General features: G+C 61.4%; 2 protein-coding genes across 3 annotated transcripts; both read left to right on the top strand.

Moving 5' to 3' along the window:
* Nucleotides 1–1,911: 1,911 nt before the first annotated feature.
* ATXN7L2 (ataxin 7 like 2) lies at nt 1,912–10,575 on the top strand. Its single transcript, XM_036343646.1, has 11 exons — nt 1,912–2,086; nt 3,976–4,041; nt 4,356–4,460; nt 4,853–5,063; nt 5,356–5,642; nt 6,201–6,283; nt 6,659–6,912; nt 7,741–7,939; nt 8,081–8,202; nt 8,672–9,467; nt 10,430–10,575. Exons 1-11 carry the CDS (start codon nt 1,960–1,962, stop codon nt 10,442–10,444), a joined length of 2,265 nt encoding a protein of 754 aa, XP_036199539.1. The 5' UTR covers nt 1,912–1,959; the 3' UTR covers nt 10,445–10,575.
* On the top strand, nt 9,355–14,665 carry LOC118673139 (cytochrome b561 domain-containing protein 1). 2 transcript variants are annotated; one of them, XM_036343648.1, is made up of 3 exons: nt 9,355–9,467; nt 12,536–12,573; nt 13,142–14,665. In XM_036343648.1, exons 2-3 carry the CDS (start codon nt 12,562–12,564, stop codon nt 13,643–13,645), a joined length of 516 nt encoding a protein of 171 aa, XP_036199541.1. In that variant the 5' UTR covers nt 9,355–9,467; nt 12,536–12,561; the 3' UTR covers nt 13,646–14,665. The 2 variants fall into 2 exon arrangements, with proteins under 2 accessions (XP_036199541.1, XP_036199540.1); XM_036343647.1 differs by lacking the exon at nt 9,355–9,467 and adding an exon at nt 11,298–12,052.
* The last annotated feature ends 5,938 nt before the right edge of the window (nt 14,666–20,603 follow it).

Below are 20,603 nucleotides of genomic sequence, written 5' to 3'. Positions count from 1 at the left end.
CTTTGCCCTAGTGAACTCTGACCCCACCAGACTGCCCACCCAGGACCTTTCCTGAACATGAGTTCCCGCCGCCACCGTGGCCACAGGTCTCCTGTCTCGGGATCACAGGGCGTGGGCGGGAGGAGAATGCTGCATGTTGTTTTCTGGTGCTTGTTATCACACATTGGAATAAACAGTGCTTCAAGCATTTGCCATGAAGGAGCCAAGACTGGAGCCCTTCTGGGGATTTTTATTTCCCTCCCCCCCCCCCCCCCTCTTTAAGTTTTTGGACAAATACCTGCATTTCCACCAACACATCATTCTGCCCCTCTCCCCTCTGCACCCCAAGCTGTAGAATCTGCAAACTGAAGAGCGGCTCCGGGTGACATTCCTTTGGGTGGCATCAGTTAGTCCAAAGAAACCAAGACTCATTAGCAAATTTAGAGAAAGCTCAAAAGGGGTGTGTGTGTGTGTGTGTGTGAGACGAGAGAGAGAGAGAGAGAGAGAGAGAGAGAGAGAGAGAGAGAGAGAGAGGCCTCCACAATGCTGCTTTCATTTGTTCTCCTACCATCTGTGACTCAGACAAGCTTCCTGCTGGAGTCAAGGGGGCCATATGCTTGCCCTCTTCACTAGAAAGGTTCTTGCTACACCAACTTGCACCTCTCCCCTCTGACAGCCGCTCGCTACATTTACATCCCCTAGAACAATACACCTGGGTACAAGATTACGTTCAATGTCACCAGGATCCTGGACACCCTCGGGGTGGGGTCGCCTCTGGTTCTCAGGTTAGGATTCCCTGCCCTCAGAGATCATTCTTTAGGGGAAAGTGAGAAGGAATCTGAGAGGTCTTGGAGTCACAGACCTGGATTTATTTGCCTCCGATTCGATTCCCCCTTAGCGGAAGGCATGAATATGGGGTGAAATGTGAGGGGTTGAGGAGGAATAAGAGAATGAGTATCTTTCTTCTGATGTGATGGGGAAGGGCGGGCTTTTGTGTCTTGATTGTGTGAGGGTGGGAAGAAATGTTATCCGCTGAGAAAAAGGAAGAGGTGGATCATTAAGGTCTTTCCCAGGCCTCAGCAAGGAAAACGACAGATCTGATGGGAAATCTCCCTATGCTGAGGCTCCGGTAGCAGCCCTTCCAGCAGACAAAATATTCATTAGGAAAAGAAGCCAAAGTGATGGATGGAGTCAGGGTCCAGCCGGGGTTTGGGAAGAGGCAGTCCAGGGTATCGATCGCAGTGCTCAGGAGGAGAGAGCCGATCAGCAGAGATGCTGCAGACCCAGTTCCGGGGCTGGCTCTGGCTCCGAGACAGCCTTCTGTCATCCTGACAGGTGATCTCGGTCAGCTCGGCTAGGTCCTCTCAAACCCGGGCAACGCCATCCAACCCTCTGCTCCGCACCAGGGCAGCGGGGTTCCCACCGGGGAGGCACAACGCGGGAGCCGAGGACCCTCCCCCACGCCAACCCCTGTGTCCTTCAGCGCATCGTGCAGACTCCCTCCCCCTGCCCTTCTGCTTCACAGCGCCCACCTCCCTGCACCTACCCAGTTCCATCTACAGGGGAGCGAAGTCGCTTCGCAGCCGCCAGCCCGAGCAGGGGCGCCAGCCCGCGGGCGGAGGCGCGCGGCTCGGGGGGCGGGCCGGGGCGCGTGTGCGCTGAACTTGAGAGAGTGGGCCGGCAGCAGGAGGAACGTGTGCGCCAGGGTTAGGGGGGGAGGTCCTGGGGCTTTCGTCTCGTTTCCCCCCATCACTGTGCATTTCGGAGGAGCTCCCGATGCAAACTCGGTGGGCAGCAGCACCTCCTGCAAGACTACATTTCCCAGAAGGCTCTGGGGGAGTGAGGGCGAGGGGCAGGCGGCCCGCGCTGCGCCTGTGCAGAGAGGGAGCCGAAAGGTGGGAGGGGGAGGCGTGCCCGCGGCGGGGCGGGGGAGGGGGCCGCGCGGCGGCGGCGCCGGGCGGGCGCGCGTCCGCGGCGGTGATGGCGGTGCGTGAACGCGCGGCGGCAGCAATGGCCGCTCTGGAGCGGCGGGTGCCGAGTCTCGATGACTTCGCGGGACAGAGCTGGAGCTCGTGGGTGGAACGGGCCGACCTGCCCGCGGCCGACGGTGAGTGAAGCTCCCCTAGAGTCCGGGGACCCCATCCCTGTCTCCCCTCCCCCCTCCGGGTCCCCGCCAGCTGAGGGGAGCTGCCGACGGGAGCCGCCGTCCGGCTCCCCGGCCCCCCAAACAAAGGACCCACCGGGTCCTAGTGCCCGCCCGCTCCCCCTGCTTCGCGCCTCCGGGTCCTAGCGCCGGGTCTCCGCCCGCAGCCCACCCCACCCGCCTCTGCCTCTGCCGGTGCCCAGTACCTGTCCCCACATGTGCTTGCTTTTCTCTTTCTTCTTGCTTGCAGCCCCCCAGCTCCCGCCCCTCCTGCACCTGCCTCGGGCTTTCCCCATCCGCAACAGTCCTCTCCACGTGTTTCCCACGCACCCCACTTCCGTGCCCTCCTCCCCGTCCCCCTTGTTCCTTCGCCTTCTGCCCCACGCCTCCTGCTCCTTTTCGGCTTCTGCCTGCCGCCTGGGATGCTACTGGACCCCTGCCTTCACCGCATTCGTTCACCGGTCCGTCCGTCCGTCCATCCATCCATCCATCCATCCATCCTCCCTTCCTCCCTTATGTCCATCCACCCATCCATCCATGCCTCCAACCCACCGTCCTTTCTGGGCCTCTTGCCCTACCTCTTGGCTCTCTTCCCTGAACCCCACCTTCTCCAGGCCCCTGGGTGCCTTTGGTGATCGCGCTGGCAGCCCCCTTCTCCTGATCTTTGTGTCCTGGGCCCCAGGGAGCACCTGGCCTCGTGGCCTTTGGGGTGACAGCAGGCATCACGCCCCTGAAGAAGTTTGCAAGTAAGAAGAGGCGGTGGAGGAGGGCCGCTCCGTGCGGCCTCTGATGACACTTGTTCTCCTCTGAGGCCGGACTCCCTGCTCAGTTCTGTCCAGCACTGCATTTTCACCCACTTGAGAGTGGGGGCTGCCCCTGTCTCCCGCATGCCTAACCCACCACCCCTCATATCCGGAGATTATATAAGACTGTCAGCGGTCTCCTCCACCTCGAAAGGGGCACATCTGTCATAGGCATCGGAAGCAGACCTACACGGGAGCCCTGGCCACCAGGACTGCCCGTGCTGGGTGGGCAAGGATAGGGCCATTGTCAGGGTCTGGGTGCATTGAGAACCGGAAATGGAATCAGCCGGTTTGGTGACTCAGAATTGATTTTTTTTTTTCCAAGGGACAGGGAGGGGGCGTAGAGGAGGGCGGGGAGAGGAGTCAGGTAGGGGGATGGGGCAGGAGCTGCTTTGCACAACTAAGATCCACCCAGAAAGTGAGAGGTACAAGGGCAACCCTTGCCCAAAACCCCCTGAAGAGGGAAGGTGCTCGCATCACCGACCAAGGGGACTTGGAAGATGCCAGAGGCCCCAAGACATCAGCTTCTCTGCTCTGTGGCCATCCTACCCGTGCAGGACCTGAGAAGCTGGGTGTAGCTTTGACAATGCCATGGTAACCCAGGTGGAACAAGATTGAGTTGGTGGGGATGGGGACCTGGGAGAGCTTCTGTTAGGGATGCCATGGAGTAGCAGAAAGGACCCATCTGCGAAATCTCAAGAAGGGACTCGGGGATCTATAGGAAAATACGTTCAAGACTATTTCCCATTTAAGTGGGGAAGATACTGACTCACAGTCATGCAAGCAGTTGGCCGTGGGACCCTGAACCTCGCCTTGGAGTCTATAGGAAAGGTGGCTGGATCCCTCCTAACGGCACCAGTTCCTTCCAGGGTAGCAGGTGGAGGAAGCATGAGCCGCTGCAGGCTCCCCAAGTGGTGCTGAGCATCAGGATCTCGTCAGGGAGTGTGGGCTTCCTACTGCCCCGCTGCAGGCTGCAGGCCCTGGGCGGGTAGGAGATAGATGGGGCTTCTGGGAAGGAGGTGGTCCTTCTGAGCTGTGTTTCTCTTCCAGGGGCTGAGCTGGAGGAGACTAACAAAAGCACGAAGAAGTTGGATGCCATGACCCTCATTAAAGAAGGTGGGAGTCAGGACCACCTTCCCCTCTTCCCCACCTCCCAGGAGGTGGCTGTTTGGTGGGCGGGGCAGCAGGTCTGGGATCCTCTCTCTCATAGGTCTGAGTCGGCCCATGCGCCTGGCTGCTGGCCCCTGTCATAGGAGATCCTAATCATAGGGGGTCGATGCCCACATTCTTAGGGACTGCTTCGATTGAACTCTGGAAGCTGGGAGCCTCCAGCAGGAAGCCTGTCATGTCAACAGGGAGAAGTGCTCCCCGATCTCACAGGGAAGCCCTGGGGTCCCTAGCCCCAGTGATGAGGGTTTCTGTCATTGCAGACATGTCCATCTTCGGGCACTGCCCGGCCTACGACGACTTCTATCTGGTTGTGTGTAACCACTGCAGCCAAGTGGTGAAGCCTCAAGCTTTTCAGAAGCACTGCGGTGAGGGAGCCCTGGGGCGGAGCCTCGGGCGGGGAGGATGGAAGGGAACCCCCAGGACAGGGTCAGCTGGGAGGCCTGAGTGTGAGGGAGGGCGGCCTTGGGGAGAGGGAGGTCCTGGGGGTGGCTGCATAGATCGAGGCAGGTTATTGGGGTTAGCGTTTGAGCAAAACTCCCAGCAGTTCTTTCTAGTGGAGTTTAGGGAGAAGAGCTAAGAGATCCGGGAAGCTGGGCCCTAGAATTTTGAGTCTTGAAGACTCAGGTTCCGAGGGAAGGAGGCCTGTTAGAAATCTAAACTCCAGATTCTCTGTGTGAGTCTGTGAGCAGGGTGAGCAGGTCGGGAAGGAGGCAGTCAGTTACTCACCTCCGTTGCTCTCTCCACCTCCTGGTGACAGAAAGAAGACATGGGCCCCTCAGCAAGCTTTACGCCCGGGCCCCACCCCCACCTCCAGCCCCTGCCAGCTCTCAGAAATGCCATGTAGTGAATGGGCAGGGCCCCGCTTGTAGGGCCCCAGGTTCCACCAAAACCTCCTCCAGGGAGAAGGGCCAGGGGTCCCGGAGCCGTGGCCACCCACCACCCGAGAAGAGCCAGAAGGACAACCTCTGGTAAGGAGAGGCTGGAGACGCCCCGGGACCCTGGCCCAGTCCGGGGAGGGGCTGCCAGATGGGGCAGTGGGGGCGATGGGGGGCCATGGGCACCGTTCGCAGCAGGGGGCAGCCAGCTCCGTCGGCAGCCCCTCCCGGGTGCTCCGGGGAATAGGGGTCCCCCCTCCCATGTTCTGCATCCCTGCTGGAGCCCACCCAAGTTCCAGGGCTGGGAAGTGTTTGGCTCTGGGCTAGAGCCCAGGCCCCAGGCCCAGCCTCCCTGCCCCCGTCCACACCCTCTCTCCATGTGCAGCCTGTTCGTGCCTGTGGTGAATCTGGAGAAGATGTCTGGTCTCCCGAAGCCTGACGGCCCTGGAGTCAGGGTGGCCCCGCCCTCCGCCTTCCTCAGCCAGCCCGGCAGCCTCACCAAGGACGCCCCTGGGAAGCCCCCCGTGGCGCCCCCTCCTAAGGAACTTCCTGGCAGAGAGAGCATCAAGACACCCCCCGGCGAGGGCCCCGGTCACCGGGCTGACGGCAGCCCCCCTGAAAAGGAGCCTGGTGGGGCCAGGCCGCCCCCTAAGACCCACCGGAAAATGGCCCGTGAGTAGTCGTGGTTTTGGGGGTCAGGAAGGTAGAGTGGGGACTCATTCTCTGTCGCTGGACCTGATGGCGAAGGGGCAGAAAGGAGAGGGCCTGCCATCGCAGGTGCCCAGGGTGCTGGAGCCGCTGGTCACCTCTTGACGTGGGCGCGTTTGACCTGCTTGCTCTCAGGGAAGCTTCCCTCCAGCCAGTCTCCCAACCGAGGCTAAAGGGGCCTGTGCCCACGCCGGGGACATGACTCTGCCTCACTTTGGGCTGCTGACTGCCTTGTCTCCCGCAGACCCGGCACCGGGCGCCTCCCACAGCCGGACCCCTGGCACCCAGATGTCTGTGGCTGCTTGTGTGTTTTGATATGTGTTGCCCTGTTTGGGGCTTGGAGTCCCCAGAAGGAGTGCCTGGGCTGCGGACCGGGCCGGGAGGGGTCTTGGGCAGCAGAGAGCTGCTGGTGTGGAGATGTTTCTCCAGACGCTGCCGCTTTGCACTGAGGGGCAGGGGGCTCTTCCCCTGAGGCCCCCCTGGAAATGCCCTTGAGACTCACTGGAACCGCTCTCCCCACAGGGAAGGAGTGCGACCTCAACAGGCAGTGTGGGGTAATAAACCCAGAGACCAAAAAGATCTGCACCCGCCTGCTGACCTGCAAGGTAACCCTCCTCCTAACCCCCACCCCCCAACCCCCCCACCCCCACACAGGGAGGGAGGGCGGCACAGACCTGGGCCCTGGGCAAGGAGAGGAATGGAGCTGTTCTCCAAGATCCAGCTCCAGGGATGGGCAGGGGGAGGGGAGGCTGCCCGCAGTGGGCCTGGAGTGGGGGCAGCAGGCCAGGGGTGGCTTCCAGATCCCCCGATTCTGAGGAGGGTTCTGGTCCTGTGGGGAGTGAAACAAAGACACACAGACACCCCCGCAAACACACTCACATCCCCTCTCTCTCTGCTTGCCCAGGCCAGAGCACACCGCTGCCCCTCACCCCTGCTCAGCTCACACCCCCTCCCCACCCCTCCATCCTGCTGTGTTCTAGATCCACTCGGTGCACCAGCGCCGGGAGGTCCAGGGCCGGGCTAAGGACTTTGACGTGCTGGTGGCAGAGCTGAAGGCCAACTCCCGCAAAGGGGAGTCCCCGAAGGAGAAGAGCCCGGGGCGCAAGGAGCCGGCTCTCGAGCGCCCCTCCCAGGAGCCCCCCTCCTCAGCCCCGGTTGTGGCAGCAGCGGTTGCTCCCAGCAGCACCTTCTCTGCTCGTGCCAAGCAGACCTATCCCTACTGTGCGCTGCCCAGGTATGTCCAGGATCCAGCCGCATCTCACCTGGGGACACTCGGCCCCAAGCCATCAGGGACCCCTGGAGACAGGCCCAGGGAACGCGCTGGAAGGTGCTACTCATTCCGCCCCGAGTGTGGGGGGAGACCTGGGGCCCTGGTGGGTGCGGGATTGGGTGACTCCCTGTTTCTAACCAAGCCGACCATGGTGCCCCAGCCTCTGGTGTGCCAGTTCCAACACCCAGGATGAGAGCGGTTTCCCAGCTGCTTGCGACAGGCCAACACTCGGCACTGGGGAGCCGAAAGGGTCAGGGAGCTGAAAGGGTCAGGGTCCTGGGCGAGGCGGTCCTACTGTGTATTCATTCGCTGGCCCCTTCGTGTGCAGAGGCTGCGCTGGACCCTGGGGAGAGCCTGCCTTGCGGAAGGAGACACACGCCTCTCTGCCTGTAACACGGGCAGACACGCGACACAGGCTCAGCTCCCAGACAGGCTCCCAGGAATGTGTGATGCGAGAAGGGGGTTGAGAGAATTGACGGGGCTGACCAGAGCTGGGTACAGTTAAACTCAGAAGATTTTCTGGAGGAGGCGAATCTGGAGCAATTTCCCCCAAGGAGGCAGGGCCTGGGAAGTGAGGGGCTGGGGAGAGAATTCCCCGGGAGCCGCAACCCCTGATCTCTGCCTCTCACCCTGTGAGCTCTGTTGTTCCCTCCCTTCCTCTCCTCCCTTCCTCTTTGTCTGATGGCTCAGCAGGGTGTCTGCCCTGGCTTTTTGAGCTGGGCGGGTTCAGGGATACCCCCACCCTGACCCACGGCTGTCCCATCGCCCTCACATCCCCTTTGGCCCTTCCAGGTCCCGGGCCTCCTCTGAGAGTGAGTTGGATGATGAAGGCCCCTGTGGTGGTGATGGGGACCCAGGCCTGTTCCCCTTCCCCCTGCCCCGGGGTGGGGCCCAGGCCTCCAGCGAGGAGAGTGAGGAGGAGGGGACATCTGATGACCTCCACCTCCCCCCTGACTGCCATTATGCCACCCGGCCCCCCAGGCCACAGGCGGTAAGGACCTGGGGCGGGGACCCGGGTGGGGGTGGCCCAGCCCTCCTGCCCACAGTGTGCAGGGGGTCAGACCCTGTGTGCAGGTAGGTGCCCTCCCTGCATCTCAGGCCCACTGATCCCGTGCCTTCCCTCCGTCTCCAGTTCTGCACCTTTGGGAGCCGGCTGGTGAGTCCAGGGTGCTACGTGTTCAGCCGCAGGCTGGACCGCTTCTGCTCGGCGCTGAGCTCCATGCTGGAAAGGCACCTCAGCTCACACATGTGGAAGTGAGTTTCCTGGGCTTGGAACTTCCTCCCCAGGCCCCAGGCGTACTGGGCCTCCGCAGCCCTCACTCTTCACATGGACCCATGGGTGTGGCTTGGCTGCTGGCCGGGAAGACCCCGGCTACAGGAAAGGGTGGGGGGACTGGGCAGCCCGGAGCTGGGCTAGCGCAGGGCATGAATGGGGTCTGGGAGTGACTGACTCTTACCCATACTTCCAGCACCTTTTAGGAAACTAGGATTAGGGGCTGCTCCAACGTTTAAAAGGGTGTCCTTAATGGGTCTCTATCCTGGCTCATTCCTGCCTGTCTGTCCCGGTGCCTTCTCTCTAACCCTCAGTTCCAGCGTCTCCCAGCAGATGGCAGCACTGCCAGGGCTCTGGGCCATTTCTAGGTGGGGCAGAGGCTGGAGTGTGTTGGTGGAGAGGCCCTCGTTTGCTTGACCTGACCTGACCGTGGCTCTCTCTCTGCTACAGGAAGATCCCACCGGCAGCCGAGCCTCCATCCCACCTTGCCAGCTCCCCGCTCCCTGCTCCCCCGAGCCCAGCCTCTATGGGCAGCTGCCCCCACCTTCCGGGCCCACCCCCCAGACCTGCTTGCCCAGCTTCCATGCCCCCCACCAAGGACAGCCTGGCCCCCAGCTACCCTGCCGGCTCCCCCAGTGTGGCAGCCGCCTGCAGCCAGGCGGAGTGCATGGGCGGGAGCCAGGCCATCACCTCGCCACTGCCTGCCAACACGCCCTCGCCGTCCTTCAGCAAGCTCCCGCCTTCCAAGGCCAGCAAGTCGTCCAAAGGCAAGGACGGGGCCGAAGTGGAGGCGCCTTCCCGAAAGCGAAAGTTGTCCCCTGGCCCCACGACTTTCAAACGGACCTGCATCCTGGAGCCCCCGGGCAAAGGCAAACCCTCCGGCTGCCGGGGCCTCTCGGCCAAGACTAAAACCGCGCTGGGCGTGGGGCTCAACGGGACGGTGGGGCCGAGAGTGAAGCGGGCAGGGCCCCTGGACTGTCGGGGTTCCCCTCATCAGCCGCCCACACCGGTCAAGGCTTCTCAGCTGGACAGCCAGGGCGCGGCCGGCCACCCAGCCAAGGCCCTGCCGAGCAGCTGCCTCTCCGAGGAGGAGGCGGCCAAGAAGCGGAAAAACCTGGCCACGTACTGCCGGCCAGTGAAGGCCAAGCACTGCCCGGCGGGCCCCCCCGCCGACGCGGCCTGCTCCGTGCGCCGCAAGAAGCCGGGGCCCGCCCTGGCCTTTGAGGAGAAGTGTTCTGCACTGAAGGTACCCGCCCAGCTCCCCGCAGAGCACGGGCAGCGAAGGGGCAGCACGGGTGAGGGTGGAGCGCGGTGGGAACTGGCGCGGACAGGTGCTGAGTGAGTGGGTGCGCAGGGAGCGGAGGAGAGGGGGCCATTGCCAAGGAGAGGTGGGGCAGCTCACTGCGAGGTGACCCGGCTTTCGCTTAGTGAGCCTTTCACTGTCTCCGCCCACTCCCTCAGGCGAAGGAGGGGCTGCCTTTGCCTCCCCCCCACACCCACTCGTGCTGTCATCAGAGGGCCACTCTGAGTGGCTGTGGCCTTGAGCACTGCAGCTACCTCTGCCCCTGAACAAAAGGAAGCGTGTCTCCATGAGCTCTGGGCGTGGGTTGAGCGTGAGCCTGGAGCTGTGGCCTGACCGCTGCCGAGCAGGGTGGCTGGGCCCATCTCGCCCATTGCTTTTGCCTCTGGGCACCAGCATGGAGGGGCAGGGACAAAGCTCACGGTCCACATAGGCGTGCATGCCCACCTTGCACACATACCCACTTCCAGGTTTTCGGGTGCCAGGCAGGTTTTCCAGGGTTTCTGGGAAAGCCAGCAGCCAGCTATTTTTTTTTTTTCCTCTGTTGATGGAGCCCGGACGTAGCATGGATCTGTCACAGGTTCTCAGCCAGTAGGGAGTTACTGGCATGGGAAGGGGGTGCTTTCCTGGGTTAGGCATGGGCCAGATGCATGCCAACACCTCATACCCGTGTGAGAGTGGTGAGTGTGACATCTGGCCAGGGCCCGGGTGTGTGTGGCACACACGTGTGCGTGGCTGTTCTCCGGGCCGGCCCTGCGGGCTGGCGCTCAGCCTCCTCCTGGCCCAGCTTTCCCCACCAGGCCAGCGGGGGAAGTCCGGCCTTAGCTCTGTGCTCCACACAGTCGGCTGAGCAGGAGGACCGCAGGCCCCCAGCCTGACCCTGTCTCTCGCCTCTTGTCTCCCTGCAGTCAAAAGCCCATTAACGAGAAAGTGCCTGCCCACTGCGATGGAGCCGCCAGCACCTCCTCCCCTCCAGATCCGGGCCCCAGGCTGCTGCCGCTTTTTATAACTTTATATTATTTTTTTTAAGAAAAAAAAAAACCTCTTTAAAATACCTCAAGACTGTCTCCCTGTTCTGTTGCTGCTAAGAAAAATATAAAAACAGGAACCTAGAAAAGGAAGGGGAAAATCTTTAACAAAATGAGTGTCCTTACTGTCCCCAGCCATACCCCAGGAGGCTGAGCGGATGGAGAACCAGCCTCCAGCTTCCCTGTCTCTGTCCCCTGAGACAGTGTGGAAATGGCTGGGGGGTGTGTCACTGGGGAGTCTTCTTTCCAGGCAGGGTGAGGAGGCATGGCTCTGAGCGAGCAGGGCTCCCCAGAATCTTGACCCCAGAGCTGACCCCAGTCCTATTGGGAAGGGAGCTTGACGGGAAGGGGAGCCACACCTCTGGTTTTGCTCTTGGGTCTTTGCCCCAAGGGTCTGTGGGGGTCAGCCTGTGGCCCTTTCATGGTCTTTCTGCAAGCCTGGGCCTCCATCGCGCCTCTGAATTACCACTTCATTTCTTCAGCTGTTCCTGCCTCTAACTAGCAGCTCATCTTCGCTGCGGGAGCTTGAATCGAGTTGGTAACGTCTCAGAATGTCCCTGCCTGTTTTGGCCTCTCCCTGGCCATTGGGTTTGCCCTTAAGGAAAGGGAATAGCCTCTCCCAGGTAGGCCTCCTTGAGCTGAACCACACCTTTGTGGGAGGCAGGAAGGGGAGTGGTGTGATCACAGGACTCCCGTGGTGTGGGAGGCCCTGGTCCCTTAGGATCGCCTGGCTCCCTGGGGCTGAGCAGATGGTGTGGAGGCGGCTAGGGCTGGGAGTGCCCTAGTTCCTCCATTTGTCTCACTGGGGACAGTGATTGTGCAGATAGAGCATCGTCAGTCAGACTGTTGGTCCTCAAGCCTGAGTTCACTTGGGTGCAGGGCACGGTTTTCCCCTCGTCCTTTCCTTTTCCTCTCCTCCGCCTTCAGGCAGGGAGGGATCTTATTCCCTTAACATGACAGAAGAAGGATGGATGGAGACAGTGGGCAGCCAGGGAATGCCAGCATTTACTGGTTCCAGTGTCTTGGTTCAGTGTCGCCAACTTGTGACTTGGGGTTTGGGGTGAAATCAGTTGTCGCACATGTGATTTCCGCCGCTGCCCGAGACAAGAGCCCTTGTAGACAAAGGTCCTGTGCGGTTGGCGTAGGAAACAGCGGCCCAGGAGCTGTCCAGTGCCCGGCGCCCTTGGGCTCTCCCGGGCGGCTCGCTTCCCCCCGTCCCCCAGAGGGCGCTGTGGGCGCACCCGTCGCACCGCCGGGCGTCCGGGGCGGAGCCTCCCGCGGCCGCGGCGCCGGGCGATCGCGAACCCGGAAGACGCGCTCGGGCGGCCGGGAGTGCGCGCCGGTCCGGTCCGGCCATGCAGAGCCTGGAGTTGGGTCTGGTTCCCGCTCCAGCGAGGGAGCCGAGACTGACCCGCTGGCTGCGGAGAGGCAGCGGGATCTTGGCGCACCTGCTGGCTTTGGGCTTCACCATCTTTCTGACTGTGCTGTCCCGGCCGGGAACCAGTGAGTGGGCGGGGCGGGGCGGGGCGGGGCCGAGGGCCGGAGGGGGCGGGGCCGAGGGGCTGGAGGGGCTGCGCGTGGGAGCCCCCGCCCCGGAGACGGAGTGGGGACCCTTGTGGAGGGATGGGCCGGTGCGGGGTAGGCAGGGCTCTGGGTGCGGGGGAGGGGAGGCAGACGACGGGAGCGAACTCCCCAGTTCCCCATGAGCAGAGCCTTCGCGGAGGGTGCAGGGAGGGAGGCTGCGGTGCAGTCTGGGGGGCACTGGGCTAACAGCTGCCAGGTGCCCGAGGGGACGCAGGCTGCACTGGTGTGGGCTTGGCCTCGTGGTTGCTCACCCTAACCTTGGCTGCTCCCCTTTGCCCTGATTCCTGGTCAGGGTTGGGACAGTACGCTGACCTGCCCCCGTAGGCAGATGCTTTGGGCTCCAGCCATCCTCAGGGCAGAAACAATGGTGCCCGGCGTCAGTCTGTTCTCTTTGGTTCTCAGGTCTTTTCTCCTGGCACCCTGTATTCATGGCCTTGGCGGTGAGTTTGGGCTTCCGTATGCGGCTGATTGGTGTGGCTCTGTCCCTAGGGGAACTTCCAGGCTCCAGAAGGCCCAGCCTTGCTAAGGCTCCCGGGGTGGGGAGCAGGCCGCCTCCAGCTTTCCCTTCAGCCTTTGAGAGCGGGGACAGGGAGGGCTGGGCTGTGCCAGGTAGTCAGTGGGGTGGGAGGGCATGGAAGGCATTTCTGCATTAGGGCCTGGGAGGAGGAAGTGGGCGGGGTGATAGCCAGCCACTCCTCCCCCAAAGTTTGGGAGCACGTTTTTAACATTTGTTGTTTCCATTGGCCAAGAAATGGGAGTCTTTGTCTGAGGGCAGGTGGGGGGCGGGGGAAGCGTGGACTTTGCATGTCAGCCTGAATGACAAGCGACTTCCGCTCAAGTGTAGACTCCCCATTGTGCCCAGCCAAGTGGGCTTGTGGGGCAGGAGGTCCTGGTGGGGTTCTTTAGCCCCCACCCCGTGTCCTTGTTTGGATATAAGTAGGAGAGCGCCTCCCTTTTCTCAGACGCCCAGGCTGGCCGTCAGGCTCACTGGCCCTCTCTTGTTCGCAGTTCTGCGTCTGCATGGCCGAGGCCATCCTCCTCTTCTCGCCTGAGCACTCCCTGTTCTCCTTCTGCTCCCGAAAGGCCCGGATCCGACTGCACTGGGCGGGGCAGAGCCTGGCCCTCCTCTGCGCAGCCCTGGGGCTGGGCTTCATCATCGCCAGCAGGACCCGCAGCGAGCTGCCCCACCTGGCCTCCTGGCACAGCTGGGTGGGGGCTCTGACGCTGCTGGCCACGGGCGGCCAGGCCCTGTGTGGGCTCTGCCTGCTCTTCCCCCGGGCAGCCAGGGTCTCCAGGGTGGCTCGCCTCAAGCTCTACCATCTGACGTGTGGACTGGTGGTCTACCTGATGGCTACCCTGACGGTGGTCCTGGGCATGTACTCGGTGTGGTTCCAGGCCCAGATCAAAGGCGCGGCCTGGTACCTGTGCCTGGCGCTGCCCCTCTACCCAGCCCTGGTGATCATGCACCAGATCTCCAGCTCCTACTTGCCGAGGAAGAAAACGGAAATATGACTCCCTCCAAACTCTGACTCTAGCTGGCACCCTGGCCTTGGACTTCAGTGGTCTGTTTGGTGACCTTCAAGGGCTCCACTCCCGAAGTGGTAGGGTTTTTATACTCTTAGCTGGGCTGACGGGTGAGTCGGTGGACTGAAATGGGGAAACGTACTGGGTGCAAGTAAAAGGTGATGGGGAGCTGGATCCTGAGCCTCCACTCTGGACGGGAGACAGAAGGGTTGGGTCCTGGTGGTGATGGCGGTGCCGCCATGTCTTGGCTGCCTGCCTGATGGAGGGCTGGGTTCCTGCAGTTCTGAAAGGCAGCTGTGGCTCTTGGAGTCCCTCTTGAGAGAGCACTTGTGGTGGACAGAGCCCCGGGTCTTGTCCATAGTTTGGTCCTCGTAGGCTCTTGTGTGACCTGACGCACGTCGCATGTCTCAGGAGCTCGGCGTCTTTCTCTGTGTGAGGAGCGTTTCTAAATGACCTCTCACATCCCGTGTCTGTGAGGCTGACCTCACTGCCCGCCCTCCAGCTCTGGACCGGGGCTGGACCACTTAGAAGACTCAGGATGTGATTCTTACATCCATTGTCCCCTGACCGCTCTGGAGGGACAGATCTGCCCTCGTGGCCTTTCGGGAATCTGTGCTGATTTGGCCCCAGACCAGGGCACGAGGGGTCAGGCACTGTGGAGGGAAGGGGGCCAGGTGAGGATCTCCTGAACTCCAACACAGCAAAGGCACTAAAGTCACTTTAAAGCCATGGGAGAGTCCTGGCCGGTGTGGCTCAGGGGATAGAGCATCCACCTGTGGACTGAAGGGTCCCGGGTTCGATTCCAGTCAAGGGCACATACCTCAGTTGCAGGCTCGATCCCCCGCCCTGGGCAGGGCACATGCGGGAAGCAACCAGTCAATGTGTCTCTCTCACATCGACGTTTCTCTCTCTGTGTCTCTCCCCCTCCCTTCCACTCTCTCTAAAAACCAATGGAAACCGATCCTCGGGTGAAGGTTACCAAAAACAAAAATAAACTTTACAGAGCTGTGGGCGAGTGGAGGGCACTGGTTTACCCAAACCTGGGGCTCCTGCTGGTTGCCTGCCCCCTCGGGCTTGAGGGCAGGTCTGTGCTCCTCCCCTGACGTCCAGTCTTGGTGGCCAAGTCGTCCTGGGCACCCTGTGTTTTGCCCTCCTTGGGCTCAGCTTCTTGCCTTAGCACATAGCTCTGTGCAGCTGTCCCGAAGCTTCTAGAACAAAATAGGAGCCCAGGGAGCAGGGCAGGGCTCTGTGACCTCGGCAAGGCCCCTCTTCCTCGTCACCTACGTTTTTCTCACTGTCGTCTCTTGCCAGCCCTTTGGCCCAGCAGCAGGGCTGAGTGCGGTGCCAGCTGGCACTCGAGGGCCAGGCCCTCTTCCCTGCAGAGACCCCTCCTTGTTCCACATTGAAAGCAGTTCCCCAGACTGCCCGCAGCGCGGGGTGCCAGGCCGGCTCACTGTGATCCGATCTGGCTCAGTTAGGGAGAGGGGATCCCCATAGATCCTGGCAAGGAGTGCAGGCGGCTGACCCAGGAGAGCTGGCGTTGAGCAGGTGGTAACAGCTCGTGGGGCTCTGGGAGGCCTGGGGGATGGGAGCTGGAGCTCCAGGTCCCGGGACCAGGGGAGGTGTTCCTAGGTGGCAGCATTGGGGTGTCCCAGGTCTTTCCAAGATTCAAGACCTCTCTGTGGCTCAGAAGCACGGAATTAGGATGACTCCACACCACAGGGACCAGACTATACTGGCAGAGGCATCCCCGAGGGGACTCCCTGGGCACCTCCTGGTGACATGGCCTCTCCCAGGAGCTGTGTGGACCTTGAGCACGTGGGGTCACTGATCGGGCATCCCATCGCCTCTCCATCCGGCACAGCCCGTGCTGGGAATCTTGCCCTGTCTGCAGCGGGGAGGGCCGGTACGGCTCCCAGCTTTGCCTGAGCCCGGCCGGGAAGGAAAGCCGGCGCCCGCCTGAGGTGTTGCCTACTCCCAGGTGGTTCAGGGGCGGGTGGGCGGGTGGGCAGGCGGCTGACAGCCGGCAGTTTGCGTGGGCCGTGCCAGCTGATGTCTATTCCCAGCCCCAGGAGGAAGGGGGGAGCTGTTTATGTTCTGCCAGAAGAAGGGGCCGCAGCTGTCGCCTCTCTGACGGGGCGGCCAGGAGGGCAGGGGCAGAGGGCAGAGGAGGCACAGGTGGTCTGCTTAGCGGGTGGGACTGCAGTGTAGGGAGTAGGTCGCCAGGAGGAGCCTTTGTTCCCTGCTGGCCAGATTGTGGGGGGCCTCCCTCCCCCCGCCCTGCATTTCTCCCTCCTTCACCACCTGCCCTCACATCCTGGGCAGCAGCGGGACAACCATTCGCCCTCGGTGCCAGGGTGCCCATCCTCCAGCGGGCTCTCAGCGGCTGCCGGCTGCATGTGCCTCCTCCCCACTCGCTCTGCCCCCACCTCCCGTGTCTTCCATCTGGGGTATTAGCGGGCACCTCGGTGAAGAGGCAGGGGCCTCGGGGGAGAAGCACAGGGCTGTCCTTTTGTCCTTGGCCCCTAAGGAAAGCTGCTAGTAGTCAGCCTGTTTACCCTTTAAAAAAAAAAAAAAAGTCAGGGTGCTCAACTTAAAAAAAAAAGCATGTCATTTGCACAAATTTGCATATCAGGCTTACTAAGTCCTAATTCCAAATATGATTATATTCAAGCTCAACTTTGAGGACATTAGAAATAGAGGAGGTTTTGTATCCAGATCCAGGTGCTAATAGGGTTACCATTCGGGGTTCAGGTGCCCCCAGCCCCCATCTTTTCCAGGAGCTCCCCTTCCCTGGAGCCCCACCATGGGAGGGGGAGGGAGAAGGTGCTTTTGAATGGCTGGAGCTCCGTGCCTGGGGAAGCCTACCGGCCTCGTCTTCTTGGGTCTGCAGCTGCATCGAAGATGGGCTGGTATCTCTTGCCAGCCCGGCCTCCTTTCTCCCCACCCCCTCACTACCCGCCCCACGCCCGGACCCTGGCCTGTTCCTGCTTCCTCCTCGTCCCCACCCTCCCACCCCGTGCAGGGCTGCAGAGCGCGCCTGCCTCGTTTTCCAACCTCCCCGTGGGAGAGCCAGCTGGCGGCCGGGCCAGGGTCTGTTCCGAGCTAATAGAACCATTAGCTGAACGGTGCGGGGCGGTGCGGGCCGTTCAGCTCCAGACCTCCAAGGCCGAGGCTGCGGCAGCCAGTCCTCACCTTCCCCTCTTCCTAGCCTGCGAAGTGTCACCATGGTGTGTCCCCAAGTAGGAGGGAGCCCTCGGGCAGTGGCCCCCAGGGTCCTCTGAGTAACTAGTAAGGCTTTTCACCTGATGAAGGTCAAGATGCAGGGGACACGTGCGGCCCCGCTGACGCTGGCAGCCAGTGGTGTTGGCGGCTGCTGACCCTGACCGGCTAGTCCCCCCGCCCTGCCCTCTGTGTACCTGGCCCTGACCCCCGGCCTCAGCCCCGCCCGGGGCCCCTGCAGGCTCCCACTGCCCGCGTCTGGTTGGCAGAGTGCGTGGGTCTGAGGTGGGCGGTGGGCTGGCCAGCGACGAGCGCGCCTGCCTCCTGGTTTCCTCCTCACACGGGTGTGGCCGGTGCCAACCACTTACTTGGCGACCTGCCTCCCAGGGATGGAGTGAGGGCAAGAGACACTGGAAGGTTCAGAGCATTGAACGCGTGTGAACAGGTGGGGCTTCTCCGGCTGGTCCTTCCCCCTCTCACTGCCTGGCTCCGGCTCTGCTGCGTTGAGGGAGGCAGTAAACAGGGTAATGACACTGAGGGCCCCGGTCTCCGAAGGGCTGTCACACCGGCCACCGTGGGAGAACAGAGAGTCTCCTGGATGGGAGGTCGGCTCCTGCCGGGAGCGCCATGGCTGTGACTCAGCACCAGCCCTGCCGCCCGCCTGCTGGGTTCCAGTCAGGGCTCTGATGGGGAACTGGGAGTCCGTTTTCCCCGGTCCATCCGGGGTTCCGGAGCTGGGTGGTCTTTCTCCTGCCACTTCAGCTCTTCCGAGGGGACCCGAGCAGACAAGCCAGGGTGGGAGGGAGGAGCAGCAATAGACACCGCACTGCCCCCATCCTCCATCCCCCCCCCCCCCCCCCCCGCCACCCCTGACTCCCCAGACCAGGTGCTGGAGACACGGAGCTGCAGACATGGCCCTGGCTGTCCACAGGCTTCTTGTTTCAAACGCTTGGAGTCACATTCCCCTCCTCCTTGAAGCACTTCCATTGGGATTAACACACACTCGCCCCAGGAACGCAGTTCTGTTTAAATGTTAAATTCGGGGAAGGATACTTTCCATTCCATTCGCCTGAGCACAGCCAGCAGCCTGCGTGCAGCGGACAGCCACACAGAGCCCCGGGGCTCCCCTTTTATCTGAGTTGTTTTCTACCCGGGACTGGGGGATGGGACACAGTCAGCTCTGTGGGCATGGCCTCCCCAACTCCCCCAGCCCAGGCACGGGCGGAGCTGACTGGCAGGAGGACAGGGCCCCGGGGCCACCCTGGGGGTGGTTCGAAGTGAACCGGCTCCGCTTAAAGCACACAGTCACCTCCAGTCCGAGGCCAGCCCGGTTCTTCCCCAGGAGAATCAGGAGTTGAGAATCCAGTCCCGCCTCTTGGTGGGCTCAGTCTGTACCCAGAACGCGGGGAGGGCATCTCTCTGGTCTGTGCAAGGCTCAGCTAGTCAACCACTGGCCTTCTGCTCAGACCCACACCTAAAGCCAACGCCGCCCGGCAGGTGAGGGGCAGGGAGGCGGGGAAAAGCAGCACCAAGTTCCATTCAGATACGATGCCCCCAACCTGTGTGCAAACACTCCGCCCTAACTCTGGGGTCACTGACTCTGACCTTCCGGGCGGCAGCGCTGGGGGCGTCCGGACACCCCTGCAGGGCTCCATGGCCTGGCCCACACTCTCGTCTGGGACAGGCACTCGGCTGGAAGGCCTCGGGCAGGTCAGGTCTAAGTGTCTTGATCTCTGGATATCGTCCACCCGATCGTGTATAAGCCTGATGAAAAGCAACACCCCACCCCCCCGACCCTGGCCTCCTGCACAGGGCCGAGCCTTCTCTGTGGTGTGGGTGGGGAAGTGAAGCCTCGCCATCCGTTTCCTGGGAGATAAGACAAGCCATCCAAGAACCACAACTGCAGACAGGGGAGGAGCTGAGAAATCAGGACAAGAGAGGCGAGGCTGTCACCTTAGCCTCGTCCACTCCCTTGAGGTGCCACCTGATCGGAGTTGGGGGGAGGGCTGCAGGCGCGGCAGACAGACTCGCACGTCTCCGCCAGAAGCTTGTGGCTGGGGAGGTGGAGGAGATGCAGCCATGGACTTTCGTGGGATGATGGAGGAAGGAGCATCAAAACTTCTCAGGCCCGGCCGGCGTGGCTCGGTGGTTGAGCGTCGACCTACAAACCAGGAGGTCACGGTTTTGATTCCTGGTCAGGACACATGCCCGGGTTTCGGGCTCGATTCCCAGTGTCGGGCATGCAGGAGGCAGCTGATCCATGATTCTCTCTCATCATTGATGTTTCTCTCTCTCTCCCTCTCCATTCCTCTATAAAATCAATAAAAATATATTTTTTAAAAAAACACATAAACAAAAAAACTTCTGAGGCTCAGAGACAGGGCTGGGCCCAAGCCAAAAAAGAGCGGGTTCCCCCCCTCCCCAGACCTGCTCTCTACCCGCTTCATCCTCTTGACCAAACTCGGCCATAGCAAAGCTGAGATGAAAAATGCTGACACAAGTAGTCTGGGGGAGGGGGAGGGAGGCTCTGACAACAGCTGTCACTGCACGGGCTGCCGGTGGGCGTGGCTGTGGTGTCTCCATCCCTCGCTGGGCTTGCTCCGCCCTGAGAGAGAAAGACAACGGACTCCAGACAGAGGAGGGCTGCCCTCTGGTCAAGATTTTACCCACGGAAGAAAGCGGGTCGTTTTTCCAACTCGGATTCTCTTTCCTTCCTTTTTTCCTCCCACCATTTCCTCTCCCCTCTGGAATCCGGCACGACAGGCCCCTCCCAGAAGTGCCCAGAGAGTGGCCACAGGATGCGCAGGGCAGAGTTCAGTAGAACCCGGCCCCCTCTCTGCTGGGCTCAGTCTGTACCGAGGACGTGGGGAGGGCGCCCTCTGCCCTGTGCAGGGCCAAGTGAGTACACGCGAACCGTCCAGGATTATTAACCCGCCCAGTAGCCGAGCAGACCTTTACCCAAACTGAGGTCGCCATTCACAACGTGGAGGTACACCAGGAATAAAACAGCCTGACAGCGAGCTGCCCACCAATTCTTTCACCCCAGTCCAAGCGTTTTCCCATCGTGCCTTTCGAAGGCGTGTGCTAGACTTTAACCGAGCTCTGCAGGGAGGCCAGCCTCCGCCCCAGGGATCCGGCCGCCTTCTCGGGGACAGCGGAATCTCTGAGCTCCCCGGCTAAGGCACCTGTGACATTTCTTCTGAGAATCTATGTAAGTGATGGTCTGCCGGCCCACACCCGCTGCCTGGTCTGGAAGGGTCTGTGAGCTAATACGGGTTTTTACGCTTTTATATCGTTGAAGCCTAGCCGGTTTTTAGGCTCAGTGATTAGAGTGTCGGCCCACGGACGGAAGGGTCTCAGGTTCGATTCTGGCCAAGGGCACGTACCTCAGCTGTAGGCTCAATCCCTGGCCCCGGTGGGGACGAGTGAGGGAGGCAACCAATCCATGTGTCTCTTTCACTCTCTCTGTTCCTCCCTCTCCCTCCCCCCCCACTCTCTCTAAAAATCAATAGAAAAAACATCCGTGGATAAGGATTAACATAAATAGGTGAATAAAAAAGTAAGTAAATAAATGGTTGAAGAAACTCAACAGACATGTGAAAGTTACGTGAACTCCACATTTCAATGTCCATGAAGGAAGTCTGGAACGTTTTTCACACGCATTCGTTCATTCACGTGACTTCCTGCTGCACGGCTCGGCCGAGTAGCTGTCACGGAGACTGTG

Source organism: Myotis myotis, unplaced genomic scaffold, assembly GCF_014108235.1.
Source record: "Myotis myotis isolate mMyoMyo1 unplaced genomic scaffold, mMyoMyo1.p scaffold_m19_p_18, whole genome shotgun sequence".
Classification (NCBI taxonomy): domain Eukaryota; kingdom Metazoa; phylum Chordata; class Mammalia; order Chiroptera; family Vespertilionidae; genus Myotis; species Myotis myotis.
This window is presented reverse-complemented; position numbering and strand designations above follow the sequence as displayed.